The sequence below is a fragment of the Coffea arabica genome, chromosome 6e, assembly GCF_036785885.1.
Source record: "Coffea arabica cultivar ET-39 chromosome 6e, Coffea Arabica ET-39 HiFi, whole genome shotgun sequence".
In the NCBI taxonomy this organism is placed as follows: domain Eukaryota; kingdom Viridiplantae; phylum Streptophyta; class Magnoliopsida; order Gentianales; family Rubiaceae; genus Coffea; species Coffea arabica.
The window spans coordinates 19,395,415-19,411,966 of NC_092321.1; the positions used below are offsets into that span (position 1 = coordinate 19,395,415).

General features: G+C 35.2%; 1 protein-coding gene across 1 annotated transcript; it reads left to right on the forward strand.

The window, feature by feature from the left end:
* Positions 1 to 618: 618 nt before the first annotated feature.
* LOC113696538 (protein FAR1-RELATED SEQUENCE 5-like) lies at positions 619 to 3,200 on the forward strand. The gene is made up of 2 exons (XM_027215941.2): positions 619 to 2,816; positions 2,972 to 3,200. Exons 1-2 carry the CDS (start codon positions 619 to 621, stop codon positions 3,198 to 3,200), a joined length of 2,427 nt encoding a protein of 808 aa, XP_027071742.2.
* The last annotated feature ends 13,352 nt before the right edge of the window (positions 3,201 to 16,552 follow it).

Here is a 16,552-nt window from a genome sequence, read left to right on the forward strand (position 1 = left end):
ATGTAAATGAAATTCATTGCATAATGAAGAGGAAAATAAATGGGGCATAAACTAAATTAGACAGAAATTTAATGTAGTGGTACATATGTGGAGAGGAGTTATGAACATGCGAATAAAGGGGAAAAATTGTATGTTATGATTTAAATTGTGAAAAAGGGCAATAAATGAAAGAGAAGGAAAAGATATCAGTTGAATAGGTAAAGGCAATTGAGATAGAAAGTGAGTGGGTAAATTTTGGACAACAAAGGATGGGCTAGTCAATGCAATACTTAGTGTGAATGGCAGGTGAGGATAATGAAAACATATGGACAAAGATACAGACATAGGAAACAGACTTATGAGTGGTATGATGGCGGGTTTTAAAGGCATTGTTTGGGCGGCTGCCATTTGAAGTCAAGGGTAATTCGTAAAATACCAACATCGGAGAGCAAAGAGGTGTAAAAGTTATAAAAGTACTTCATTCCTTTTTTTGTGTTGCAGTTAGTTTTACTTTTGATTAAAACAAAAAATTCAGACGTTATGTATATATGTTTGAGTTGTCTTGTAGCTTAACGAATGAGATTATTGAATAAATGGTGCGAAATTATGACACTGTAATTGTAATTGTTTAGGAATAGAATGGAAAGTTGGGAAGATGAGATTGGCAGAAGGCATCTTGTTGAGTTTGACGAGGAGATGGACGAGGAATCAGATGATTGTGAGTATGTAAACCCAAGTAGAATAGAGGCAGAAGATGATGTGGAAGAAGAACCCAATAAAGAAGGGAACGATGAAGAAGTGTATGAGGTTGTTCATAACATGAGCCACTATGATGTGATGACAATGCAGTTTGAAACTGTCAAAAATGCAGAGTGTTTCTATTTGAACTACGGCAAAGCGATCGGGTTTGGGATTAGAAGGGGTTACAAGAAAAAACATCCAGACGGCTATGTAAGATACAGGGCCTGGTTGTGCAACCGTGAGGGCAAGAGAGATGACAAGCATATTGAGCGGCAGGATCGACAGAGAGAGCCAAAGGCTATGACTCGGGTAAACTGCAAAGCATGTTTAAAGATCAGGTATGATTTGAAAATAAAGAAATATGTCGTGTCAGGATTCATAAGTGAGCATACGCATAGACTTGCAAGCCCTGAGAGTGTCGCTTTCATGAGATCCCATCGTCGTGTCTCTGATGGTGCTTATGCCCAGGCCCACACATTGAGAAGGATTGGTGTGGGTGCAAGTCAAATAGTTAAGCTGTTTGCATTGCAAGCTGGTGGGTATGGGAACATAGGATTTACGCCTAAAGACCTTTACAATAAGCTACATAGCAAGCGGATGGAGGAGATTGCCGGAGGTGATGCTGAAGCTGCACTTGCATACATGGCAGGTAAGAATGACGGTGACCTGAATTTTTATTTCAAATATCAGTTGAATGACGAAGGTCGGTTGATTAGGCTATTCTGGGCTGATTCACGTAGTCGTGATGACTACCGGTGCTTTGGCGATGTGTTAGTTTTTGATAGCACGTATAATACAAATGGATACGACTTTCCACTTGTGGTTTTCTGTGGAGTGAACAATCACTATTCGACGTGCATTTTTGGATGTGCTTTACTGGTTGGAGAGGGAGACGATGCCTATGAATGGGCTATAACGACATTTTTAGAGGGTATGAATGACAAGAAACCATGCTCCGTTGTAACTGATGGGGATAAATCAATGAGAAAGGCAATTCAAAAGTTGCTGCCTAACGCCCGACATAGGTTGTGTAGTTGGCACTTGGAGTGTAATGCTAACACAAACGTTAAGGACAAGGCATTTCTTGATGCATTTAAAGGATGCATGTTCATGAATTGCACGCCTGACCAGTTCGAGTTGAAATGGATAGAGATGGTGAAAAAATTCGACTTGACCTCCAATGCTTGGGTTCAGAAAATGCATCGAAGAAAAGAATTGTGGGCAATGGCATACCTGCGGGGCAGTTTCTTTGCTGGGATGCGGAGCACCCAAAGGTGTGAAAAAATGAACCATGTATTGAAGATGTATTTGACACCAAAATTGAAATTGTATGAGCACATTCGATCATTCGAAATTTCCATTGCGTGGCTGAGACATGAGGAGAGTAGAAATAGAAGTGAAACAGAGCACACAGATTTACTTCCAGCAACGAAAATGCACTCCCTTGAGAGGCATGCAGCTGAATTATACACGAGAAAGACATTTTTAATGGTTAGGGAAGAAATGAAAATGCAAGGCATGTACTGTAGGTATAATGGGATTGACGATGGGGTCCAATGTATCCATTTTCTTGAACACTCTTACTTGAAGATTGAGTATAGAGTTCAATACAACAGGTTTACCGGGGAGATGAGATGCTCATGCTTGAAAATGGAAACCCAGGGCCTACCATGTTGTCATATGTTTCGAATAATGCTGTTTGAACACTTGGATAAGATTCCAGAAAATTGTATATTAAAGAGATGGACCCGTAAGGCGAAGGAGTGTTTGATGTTAGAGGATGATACTTCAAATGGTAGCATAAGGTTGACTGAGATGGCCAGGTACGCGAAACTTATTTCTAGATGCAATAACTTGTGCTTTCATGCGGCAAAAACATTGGAGGGATTCCGACGCGTAGAGGATATGATTACAACTGAGACAGTCCACGTGAAAGAAGTGCAATTGAGAGCTGAAAAACTTCCCATTCAATCGATGACTCCCACTGTGTCAAAAAAATTTGGAGTCCTTGACCCACCTTCTGATAGGCAGGCAAGAGGTGCAGTAGCAAAGGGAAAACGCAGACAGCAGGAGCATAGGATGTGCGGCAACTGCAGGTTATATCTATTGCCATGACTGAGATGATTGAAGTATGAGGGGTATAAGTTGTTATGGATGCTTGATGATTTTTAGGGATTTTTTATAGTATTGCGTTACTTATGAAGTTTCATCTAACCCAAATGTAACAGTTATTTGGAATTGCATGAATCAGGGCAAGGGATGGACACAATAGGAGGTCATGCAAGATGCCAAGGCAGCCGGCAGTCTTGCACCCAACAGAGCCTTTTCTTCAAGCAGGACTTAACAGCGATGAAGATGGTAATCATGGGTCACAATTTAGATCTGAAGAGGCGCTGAATCTTAGCTCACATAGGTGCGAACAGCAAGCACACAGATTGACGATGATGACTGCTGGATGGCCTAACCAAAATAATGTATAACTCTAACCCTTGTCATGTAACATAGGTTGCACTCATTATTGATTTAAATCTTTTTTTTTTCAAGAATGGATGGGGCACCGCACCCAGCAGCAGCGTGGGGATCATCAGAAAACAGGAAAGCAGTAGTCTTTGTAGTACTCAAGTATGTGTTGATAAGTACCCAATTGTACCAAATGATTTTAATTTTTTTTACAACAGCAAAACTGACTTGGGGGCACTTCACGATGGACATTCCAGGAATGGCATGGATCCTCAAGCTCATATGGACGTGACCCATTGGTGGGAATGGACTTCGATGTAGCCGAATGGTGATCTGGTTCAACTATTACTATATTAAGCTAAGGGTTTAGTTGGGTTCGATATAGTCATAGTAGGAGTTTGTTTTGTTTGATGCTTTGGCGGCAATCGATTAGGAGTGGCGGGAGTTGTACTTGAAACCTAACTCCTTAGTGATTGTGTCATGTGGTTTCATGGAAACATTAGATTTAGCCAGAGGTATGAAAGGCAGATGTTGAAATTGCTTAAAAATTCATCCCATGACTTTAGGATGGAGTTATCCATAAATATGTGCATTTGTCTTGTTTTTTTTTTCTTTTCTTGGTTTGGAAAAACAAGTTTACCAATTGCTGAAGTGTAATCGTAAATAGTAGGACTAGACTTTGAACTAGTAGTAGGACACAGCCGAAGTGATGACCAGCCAAATGCATGCATGATTACGATGTGCTGCCGAACGTAACATCTTGATCTCCAATTTATTGGCATTTCACATATAATGAATTTAGGGATAATTTCAGAAACCTCCCCTGAAGTTTCTGACAATTTCACTGACCTCCCCTGAGGTTTCCACAATTACACTAACCTCCCTTGAGGTTTCTGATTTTGTAACAAAATCAGCCCATGACCACTAAAGTAAACATAAAAAAGTTTTTTCAGGAAAGAGAGGAAATTTTGTTCCCATAAATGCCCTTAAGGTAGGTGTACAAGTTATATTAGTGAATTAATGAAAACTAATAAAAATCAGAAATAAATAAGAAAAAGTGAGGGGATGGGTATGGGAATCATAAAATTTTACTTATGGATATAAACAATTGGGTAACGCAACCGACCCAATTAACCCATCTACCACCACTCAGGTCATTTCACAAATACATTCATCAGACAAAGCTTTCCTCTTGTCACAAAAATTCAAAGCAATGTGGTACATGTTCACAAGCAAGCAGGTTTAAATCCCGCCTGCATAATAACGTTGAAACCCGCAAGCAGGATTCTGTGTTTTTTCTATTTCAAGGTTAGCTCGCATGCGGGTTAATGTTATATTTGAGCGCGAGAAGAAAAAATTGGTAATTAGGTTCTTTGGGCATTATAACTAAATATTTAAATTAATGGCAGTTTTATTACTCCAATATTATTGTATTATCATTATTATGATTATTGTATTATTTCTTATGCAAATATAACATTTAATTATTTAAATTTGATTTTATTTTTACAATTTATAAAATTTTTATCACTTATATAATATTTTTAAAACCCTAATACATCTAAATTTGATTTTATTTTTCAAATTTATAAGATTTTTATTTAAAAAAATGGGATACGGATAAGATATCCGGTTGGTTCGATATGCATAGGTGCATATGAGAATATCCGAATACTCTTTAAACCCGCATGCGGGTTTAAGGAAATTATGGCAACTCTCTGACACACTAGTTACCCGTCCAACTTGTGTGTATTAAAATATATTTAAATATTATATTTCATATTTTTGTTATTTAGAGTTTAACAAAACATTAATATTGGGTAGATTTGAGGGATATGCATAATTTTGCATATTTGTAGGAATATTAGAAAATGGAATATAATTTTGCATAATTTTGCATAATTGAGGGATATGCATAATCTGCAATATTTCCTTATCTACCCAATATTAATGTTTTGTTAAACTCTAAATAACAAAAATATGAAATATAATATTTAAATATATTTTAATACACACAAGTTGGACGGGTAACTAGTGTGTCAGAGAGTTGCCATAATTTCCTTAAACCCGCATGCGGGTTTAAAGAGTATTCGGATATTCTCATATGCACCTATGCATATCGAACCAACCGGATATCTTATCCGTATCCCATTTTTTTAAATAAAAATCTTATAAATTTGAAAAATAAAATCAAATTTAGATGTATTAGGGTTTTAAAAATATTATATAAGTGATAAAAATTTTATAAATTGTAAAAATAAAATCAAATTTAAATAATTAAATGTTATATTTGCATAAGAAATAATACAATAATCATAATAATGATAATACAATAATATTGGTGTAATAAAACTGACATTAATTTAAATATTTACTTATAATGCCCAAAGAACCTAATTACCAATTTTTTCTTCTCGCGCTCAAATATAACATTAACCCGCATGCGAGCTAACCTTGAAATAGAAAAAACACAGAATCCTGCTTGCGGGTTTCAACGTTATTATGCAGGCGGGATTTAAACCTGCTTGCTTGTGAACATGTACCACATTGCTTTGAATTTTTGTGACAAGAGGAAAGCTTTGTCTGATGAATGTATTTGTGAAATGACCTGAGTGGTGGTAGATGGGTTAATTGGGTCGGTTGCGTTACCCAATTGTTCGAAATTGATTTTATTAGAAATTACAGTGGTAAATTAGTAAATTGAAATTAAGATTCGGGTCTTTTGTGGGTCTTTTGTGGCATTTTTTTGAGTGAGGTTTTGCAGAGGTTTGGTGCTTGGGACGAGTATGAGAGAAATGCTTGGGACGATTGCTCAGACTACTCAGATTGCCGCAATATATAAGTATAGAGCACTAGCTTGATGGTTATCTGCTCTTCAAAGTATGTGTTGGAACAACTAGGCGTCTGCTTGCTGATTGTATGATGCATTGTTTGTCTTATGAACTATACATTTCTAGTTAAGTCCAGTACCGCCTGTATGTTTGTCTTGTAATTAAAAAAAAGTGAATAAATTGAACGAGAGTTTGCTAAACATGTTGATCAGGTGCTTGCAAAAAAAATGTATTTTGAACGTTAATATATATTAATAAATGCGTTCATTTCGCACCAACAGAGTTAATATCCCTATCTGTGCACAATCTATTTTCCACTTACAATTCCCAAAACTCTAAATTGCAATTGGTCAGCACATTATGTTTGATGGTCCATTTTTTGACCTCATAAATATCAGTCGTCTCTCAACATATGCATTCATTGGGACAATAAGCTAGTTAATATTTGGCCCATGGCTACTCCAAACAGATACAAGATAGTCCGACAAAAAATAACATGCTTGCTAAAAGTCCTTCAAGAGTCTCCCCATGCGCCTTCATCTCAAAACCACCCCAAGAAGGAAAAAAAATCCCCAAAATTCATCCTTTCCTGTTCCAACATGACAAACCCCATAAACAAAAACCCAAAAAGTCTAGACACATCGATTCATTCCACATCAAGTGAACTGGATGTGTTCCAGCCCTGGTACCCCCATTACAACGGTGTTTCTCACGGTATTTTCTGTTGAAACAAATAGCTCCACGGCAAGACGCATCCGATCTGTCTGCGAATTGAACTGGAAAAAGGAAGAGGAAGAAGTCAGCCAAGGACTGACACAGACAGGTACAATAGTAGCATGGGAAGACTGCCAAACCTGAAAAAAAATGCCTTCCTGCATCTCCTGGATATTTTCCATATATTTCATGACATACATACCACAATCAAAACTGTACTATAGCAAAACGAATTAGTAAACATTGGTAAAATATCATAGAGGGTGTATTTGTTACGCCCTTATATTGTGTAGATTTAAGAATGCAGAAGTGAATGAAATGAGAGACTAAACTGGTCATGTTGCTTGGGGCACCAACTAGGCGTCTGAAAAGCAAAGTTAGTGATGTCTATGGTGTATGCACTTCCAAACCCATGCACTAAGGCACTGTGAATCCTTCGGCGCTGTGAGGTGAACATTCTAAAATAGTCAGAGCGTAGAGAGTAAATTTGGACAGATGGTTACTTGTGGCAGTGCATAGCCTTACCACACAGTTTGCTAATGCCTCCCTGCTAGCGGTGGCATATTCAGCTGGTTTGGAGTCATAGATGAAGCATTTCTTGCATTCAAAGTCAATGATGAACAGGTACCAATGCTCCCCATGATAATTCAGGGGCACACATATCTACAGTGTAGCAATAACACATGAGTACACTTCCTAAATATGAAATTGCAACGTCGGTATGTAAGAAATAGAAAATAAACATACACATACAACCTACCTGCTCACATTTTTTTATGTCCCCTCCAAAACTTGCTTCCGTCAAGTAGTCAGAATATAGTCTGTGAGCAGAGAGGTTCCTCTGTAGAACAAGTTGCTGCACAATATCCAAACAGGGCGTTGATATCATTCATTGACTCCAAAAAAATGGCCTACCAAGTGCAAAAGCAACATTAATCCTACCTGAACAATGGCTGGAAGGTACCAAATGGTTGCAGCTGTACTTAATCCCAGGATTCTTCTTCTTCGTAGTGTCAGAAAAGCAGAGTAGCAATCTATAACCTAATGAAAAACAATTGAAATTTAGGCGAGGTTTGGTTATTTAATACACGTAGCGACGCCGGCCTCTAGTACAGTACCTCAGTGTCCAACCAAATGCCGGGGCGCAGTCGGAGAATGTTACTGCGGCATGCAGTGTGTCCAAGCAATCTAACGAGAGTTGTACTGTAACAAAGCAGGTAGCAAATATTAAACGGAAATCCTGATTAATAAAATTGTACACTCACAGTGACGTGCACTGACTTGGAAGGCAATTGGTCGTCAAAAAGAAAGTTAACGATCCTGCCAAATAGGTGCACCGGCAAGGAGTCGCATTGCATACGTTTTACATACTGCACACAAGTGGGATCAATGAACGAGCATTACAACTATGGTTAATGAAACAGTATACATACGTGAACATAATATAAACTACCACCACTTACTGCGATGAGCACAGGGGATATATCTCCATTACGGAGATCAGGAGATGTAAACAAGCGCTGCCGTACCTACAAAAGGGAGCCATGGTCACATTTATACACCTGGAGTGCACAGATGAACTTAAAACAATGAGAGCTTGAAGGGGAAAAATTTGAAACTAAGTAAAAATACTGTTTGATTTTTCAGATTGCCGCAACCATTCGCAGCAACCTGCTTCCTCTCGCGAGTACAACTCTTCTTCGCATGTTTTCGAACAGGTGCTAGTGATTTGTTGTGAACCCCAGAAGGTCTACCACGTCCTTGTCTGAAAACAATAAGGTTGCGTGGGCCTGTTGATCCAGTTTCTGACTCATATTTTGGTGAAGTATCACGACCACCACAGGTGTATCTAAATTGATCTGCCACTGGTCGAATAGGTGGAGATACCCTCCTCGGCTGTCTCATGCAAGCAGAGATGTCTTTAGGAGGTGAGGTAACGTCATTGGATGTACTTTTTTCCCCATCATATGCACCAACTGATTGGGTATATCGGGCAGTAGGTGAATGGTTGTTCAGGTGGTTTTCAACATGCATGCGGTTAAGAATATTCACCCCCTGAGGACTGGCCAAATACGTTGCCAAGGCAATACTCATTGTCTGTTTCGTGGCATTACCCAAGCCGTAGCCGCTGTCTTCTTCATCTACTAGTTTGTGGCATGCCCAAGCTCGTTTGTCGGTGCTTGGTTTCGTACTAGATTCAGGCACCATTGCACGTTTTAGCATTTCAAATACATGCGCCATGGAACGCATGGCACCATTAACTTGCCTCAATGACTGCTGCATCTCCGTATTCCGATCCTCTACTTCAGACATCCTCCTATACAAGGATTCAGCATCTGATGCACAGATTCCATTCAGTCTGTCGTATCCATTACCATGGACAACTACATTGACCTACGAAACATAATAACGAGTGGGAAGGACACAATCAACCAACTTGACATGTATTATAAACCATTACATACTCCTTATACAACAAATTCTTAAATTCCAACCTTGGCTCCAGCAAACAGTCCGCTTCTCTTTAAGGCAAACACACGTTCTTCGACTTTTGCATGATCCCACCATCCTAATCGTGGGAAAAATCGGTCGTTAAGTGGTTGGTACCGCTCATGGGAGAGATTGAAGTTGTCCAAGTACAACAGCTACTTGCAACCATTGGAAGAGCAGGATGGATGAAATCAAACTACTACTAAGATGGATAAAAAAAAAATTATCAACATGTATTATATATTAATAATTCACTGACCATCAGTAATACAACGCAACCATAGACCTCTGGGGCACTCTTCTTCTTAGCTTCGGCAATACCGTTGCTCAACTCATCCACCACTAGTGTCGCCCAGTTCACCTTGCCAGCTGTTTGAATATTGTACATAAAAGGAATTAATGCCCTCCTATGTGCCCAATAGGGGGATGGAGCCAGAAGCTTCCCCAAGACAAAGAGTATGAACTTCACTCTGAAGGCTGATCCATGGCTGACTAAGGTTTTTAGCTCCTTTTTAATGCTTGACAGAACCACTACCCCATCTTTAACTGGGATTTCAAGTAGAGCTTCCAAGTCTTCATCGACGGCTAGGTCTAGCCCCACTAAACTTACATCCACTCCAGTACAGCTCACGCCTATAACTCTTTCAACATCAGTAGGTGTGACCTTCATCTTGACACCGTGGACATCAAGCGTCCGCGTTTGGCAATTGAAATTGTTTACAATCCATGTTAGGAATTCATCATCGATCCTGAATCCTTTAATGTCAAGCAAGCCACCCAAGCCTAGTTCACGCACAACATTTTGTTGGCCTATAGTGAGAGCGTCAACAACCTCCTTCACCAGCTCAGTTGAGGATCGAGTCTTGTATACTACCTACATTAATATATCATTCATTAAAATATCCGTGATATTGGAATGAATGGTATGAGCAACACTTACAATATGGCTCATTGCAGTCTGGCCCTTGCCATCATTAGGGCGAGACTCGTTTGGCTTACTTACTGCTGTATTAGTTTCGCTGGGAGTGAATGTGGAAGAGATGGATATGGGGTTATCCCATCCCCTGGCTTTTTCCCTATGCTCGTTCGTGTCCATTCCAGCAGAATTCTTGGCAACCATTGGGTGTCTCCGCTCCGGGAACTCCTCACGCACGCCTCCATAACCAGATATCACACTCACTTCTCTGCTCCAACCAACCTCTTGCTTACAATTTGAAGACAGCACCTTGACTATGTTGGAGTAGCTATCCGTGCCACATGTCCTCTGTCCACCGTATGGATTTTTCCCTTTCTTTTTCAATGGATCCCTGTGTTGAAGAATTAAATGTATAGCTACTGCCAAGAAGGATAATGTAATGCGGGAACCCTTGGTCTTGTGTGGGGTACACAATTGATTTTATTAAATCAATAATATGTGGGCCATTCCAGTTAAATTACTGGTTACTAAGTTCATTTTTTACAACGAACACAACATATTTGTCTTCTGCGCATTAATTATCTATATTAATTATACACGAACCAATGCTTGGTTCCAAAATGCCACTATCTAATTTTGTTAACATAATCTCATAATGGGAGTGTAATTAATACCATTGTAATTGGTTCATCCTTGCCCTCACCAAATAAACAATTACTTGTTCCCCTTAGCCTATGAAATGCATCCAAACCATCTGTTTCATGCATACAGAACAAAGCTGGTAATCAATATGTGGTCCCTCACGGAAACATGCATATTCCATGAAACTTTAATGCAACCCAACTCACTCTGGACCGTGGATACATACACGTACACGTTATGCCAATCGAAACCTTTAACATTAATTTTTTTATAAACCTTCACGAAGGTCCTATTAGCTACGAACTTAACTTTTGTTCTCATATTTTTTAATGCACACACAACATAAAGGAAAAACATAGTAGACAGTGGTTTGTCATGGATGTGGGAAGCATCCGAAAAAGGGTGTCGTTGGACTACATAAGGGGAGACATACATCTTCTGTAGAATCCTCAGATTCCTTTGCCGAGCAGGTCCTTGGCTTCCTTTGGGACGCCTTCGTGCCTTCTTGCTGGGTTGCACTCCTCTACAAGTTTTGCAATATCCTACTTTTGTACTTTTAGCTTTATCCCGGATGTAACACACTTACTTCTTTAAATCTGTGCTTTGATGAATGAGCCTTTTGGCGCCCAATAATTTCCCGCCCATTAAAGTTTCCCTCCAATCAATTCTGTGTCTTCTTTTTTTCCCGCCTTTAAAGCTCCTACCGACGCATTGCTGCCTTATTTATGGGTTGCACTACTCTACAAGTTTTTTACGATTCTACCTTTTCCTTTCCGAGTTTACACTATAGCCTGCAACCTATATGATGATAATCGTTTTTGGCTGAAGTCCAACTTAATTATTTATTAACGGTGCGCTTCGGTGAATAAGCCTTTCAGCGCCCAATATTTTCCCGCCCAGTTTCCTTTCCCTCCAATCAATTCCGTGTCTTCTTTCTTTCCCGCCTATATTTTTTAACTATTTATCACTCAACTGTTACTTTCCTCTTATGTACTTCAACAAGTGCAAACTAGTTGAGTCAACTCTACCTTCGATATATTCAATGTGAAACTCAACATAATTTTACGAAACTAGACCCTTGTCAAAATGGTAAGTTAGATTCAATTTTGAATCTACCTCGACCTTAAAACATTAAAAACTAATTTTCAACAAAGACATAAATAAAGTCATAATTTTTAATAAATAATAAAATACCAGCTCTCTTTCTATATATTAATATTTATTTATTTATATATATAATATTTTTTTTTCAATTTTATTTTATAATATGTATATTAATATATATTTGATATACATATAAATATAAATATAATTTATAAATATAATATGTATATTAATATATATTTGATATACATATAAATAAATATAATTTATAAATATAATATGTATATTCATATATTCATATGTAAATATGTATAAATATATTTATAAATATATAAACAATATAATATACATAATTGAAATATACATATTATAAAACAAAATTGAAATAAATATATTTATAAATTTATATAAATATATATAAATAAACATATTTATATATTTACATAAATATATATAAATATATTTTAAACAAAGTATTTATATTTATATACATTGATATATATTTATTTTTGTATATATATTTTATTAATTATATTTTTTTAAAAAAATATTTTTTGTATATATTTTTTATTAATTTATATATTTTTGTATATATATTTTATTAATTTTATATATTTTTGTATATATATTTTATTATTTTTATTTTTTGAAATAAATATATTTATATAAATATATATTTATATATTTACATAAATATATATGTGTAAATATATTTATAAATATATATCAATATATTTTAAACAAAATATATCAATATTTATATATTTATTTATTTATTGTATCTATATTTTGTTAATTTTATAAGTATATATATTTATTTTAAACAAATTATTAATATTAATTTTTTATTAATATTTATATGTAGATATGTATATTTATTAAACAAATATATTTTTTTCTATATAATATTTATATATAAACATATATAAAACTCTATTTTTTGTATATTTGGAGTTATTTTTGATATATTGTTTAGATATGATGTTTTTGGAGTTGTTTTTGTTTGTGTATTACTGTAGTATTGTAGATAAAAAACAAGTATTTCAAAAACTCTCAAATTCACACCAACCCATAAGTATCTTGAATATATTTTTTCGATTGCCTGAAGGGACAAAAGAAACATCTTGTTGTTTTTTCAATTTTTTTTCCTTTACTGTACCTCTCAGTACGATTCAAACCCAGATGAAATTATGACCATCTATTACAGACATACGAATTAACCAATCTTGTAACATTCCCAACGAATTCTTAGATTTCTTTGGGAAGAATTCTTATTTTAATGTCCTCAGTATTGGCTATTTTAGACTAGCGTAAATTATATAAGTACAAACTACAACACATTTTCATACAATTAGTTATTTCATTTTTAAGATTCACATTTTAAGTTATCCCATAATCATGTGAATACTATTTTCTACGATAGCATTCAAAAAATGTACATACAAATGAGATGCATTGACACCTATGATATATATTACTAATGTTACATTCTGTGACTGATTTTAAACTTTTTGGGACTTGATTAAAGCAACAAAACATATTGCATCACTAAGTTCTCTCAAATTTGTTCCCATTCAACAGTTAACGATACAACAAGGCAATTTTTTCCAATTTTTTTTTTTCAACAAGGTCATTTTCTATGCAACGATGTAACTACATCAAGTTCATAGTCTTAACTACGTTTTAAAGCATTGCTAATATCTTGTGCATTTTGCGCTCTGCCAAATTACCCGGAAAATTTTTTTTCCCCTTTTTTTTACTTACCAAGCGATCATTCATCTACTTTCCATTCAATTTCTCTACCATTTAATTTTATTGGGTTCACAGATTTTCTTACTTTTATTATACTTGTATAATATGTTTTCCACGAGCCAAATCCATTTAATTACATGATGTTCAAGATACATTCACATATTATATGAACATTATTCGACCTTGATTGAATATTAAATGACCTGTAAATGTTGCTCGAACTAGCTTCAATATTTTGTATATATGTTACACTTCAAATTCGATGTCAATTTCTTAAATTAAATTAATCGAATTCAAGCTTGAGCTCTAACTCCAATTTCATTTTCAAAACTATTTCATTATGCATTTCAAAGATCATTCATGATTTACAATAAATTTAATTATGCTTCTTTTTTTACCAACTTAAATAATATTCATTTCATATATAATTACTTTTATAATGAAACAAGACATATATATCCTATATTTAAAGGTATACTCATATTGCTATTCATTTATTCTTTGTCGTTATATATGTGTTCACGAACTATTCACAAAGTTTGTGAATAGGATCGTGCTTGTCTCGACTACTAAACGAAGCTGACATCGTGTTCAAGTTTGATTTATTTATTAAACAATCAATCTTTTTTGTCACTCGAATGAACCAAACTCGAACATCTTTGTCATACCTTAACTTGTACTATACATGAAACTTAGAGAGGAAGGGATGATTTGGATGTACCTATTTTCAAGTTCGAGACCTGCCACTTGCACAAAAAAAACGTGACAATACTTAACTCTTCTTTGCTTCCATTCTATAACTTTTAATCGCATCATTCTTATAGCCCATAAATCCCACTTCTCAAATTCGCCAAAACTGATGCGCCCATGGAATGTTCGACTTCATCATGGTTACCAATACATACACATATACACATGTATACACTCATACACACATATACCATATTTATTATTTTAAGAATTAATCATTTATACTCTGCCAATTTCGATAATTATCTATTTTGATTATATAACAACTAATTTGTTCTAATTGAGTTGTATTTATTTTTCATCTAACTCTCTTCCAACAAATTTCATTCATAATTTGTCTCTTCTAATCAGCTCGATCGTGCCTAATGCATTTCAGTTATTCTTTTTATCCTTGCCTTCTAATTTTATTTATCCTTTTTCAATACACTTGCATTATCGTACATAGTAATTTGCGTGTACATTTATTAATTCACTTTTTATATTGCTTAACTTATTAATTTTGTTACATAGTAATACATCACTAATGCACAAATGCACTATGCTATCTTTCATTTTATTTCTACTTAAAATGAATACCGATGTCAATATAATCACACACATCATAAATTTAATTACCATCCCACATAATATATTTCATCTATTGTATGAATTGTATTATTTAGCAGATATGATTGCACCACACTATTTTTGTATACATAACTTTTTTAAGACTACTATGGTACATAAATACCTCAAGTGCAATTATTTCTTCATACAACTATGAATACTTTAACCAAACATTATTATACAATTATTTACACCTTGGATCAATTCATAATTAATCATTAAGCAAAAAAAAAAGATTGCACTAGCAAAATAAAAGTTGTTATTCATGGACATACTAAACCTGCTACAAATTACATGCATCTATACCATGCTTTTTATTTGGGGATGATTTCAGAAACCTTTCCTAAGGTTTCTGACTATTTCATTGAATTCTCATGAGATTTGAATAATTACGCTTACCTCCATTAATTCAATAGTTTAAGTAACAATATATTAAAATAATATTTATTTCGGCAAATTTAAATGAATACCCATAAATGCCATTGTACAACGTGTTTTATTTTTTTCTATAAAATTAGACTATTATCTAGTATAATTATATGGAATAGGTGCCAAATTTTTTTATGTACATATCTGCTATTTTATAAACAACTATAATAATTTTATTATTATGATTGGAAACTTTTTCCTGGTATTTTATTATGGATTTAGATTTATAAGATAGAAAAAATATGTTGATAAACTCATTTCAAGTTTATTAATTTTTCAAGTAATGCAATTATCATAATTTAATACTGGTTTTGGCCCATAAAAAGGTTCATTTTGTCAATTAAAAATAAAAATTAGAAAACAAAATAAACAAAAACATTGAATTACATATAAAATTAACTCGTAACAAATTTCACTAATTCGACATTTAGTTATAATAGAACCTAGAGACAATAGTGACAGTTCTACAGTTTCATTGACGAACAAATAACAAAAAGAAATAAGAAGGAAAAAATTTTAACAAACTCATTGTAAATATACGTATACCAAATAACAGAATTTTCTTAAAATATTTAAGATTTAAATTGTCTTTTTAAATCCCAAGGAAGGTATGTGTAATTGTTTAATTTTTATGTGAGAGGGAGTTCAGGGAATTCAGTGAAATCTCGGGGGATATTTCTGAAAGTACCCCTTTTACTGCCCAGCCTTTTTCCGGGGCCACTTGCAATTTAGTGTTTCGTTGGTCTCCGGTCTTAAATTAATCATCTTTCCACGTTTGCAATGATGTGGACGTCCAACTGGAACATCACATATTTCTTGCCAACTGGTTTGACGTGGAGGTGGAACTGGAACATGTGCTCCACTATTCCACGCCGGCTCAGCAATTCTCCTTTCGGTTTCCATGCAGCCTTGATTTCCGTGGCTGGACACGTGCTAATCGATGCTTCAACGGGCCAGCTTTTCCCTTGCTGGGGACATCCGTACTGTCTCCATTATAGAAAAATCCACATGTAGTCTATTTTGTTAGAAAAATTTTGTTAGAAGATCTTTTATTTTATTTTTACCTATTTCATCCCCTGTCAGTCCCCACCCAACCGCCCACTACACCACATGTAGTCTATCTTTCGATAATCTGTGC

What these genes read in the sequence shown, in the direction of transcription:
- LOC113696538 (XM_027215941.2), top strand. Translation starts at nt 619, where the DNA reads ATGGAAAGTTGGGAAGATGAGATTGGCAGAAGGCATCTTGTTGAGTTT. An exon ending in AGGATGTGCGGCAACTGCAG is followed by an intron (nt 2,817 to 2,971) that starts GTTATATCTATT and finishes TGCATGAATCAG; the next exon opens with GGCAAGGGATGGACACAATA.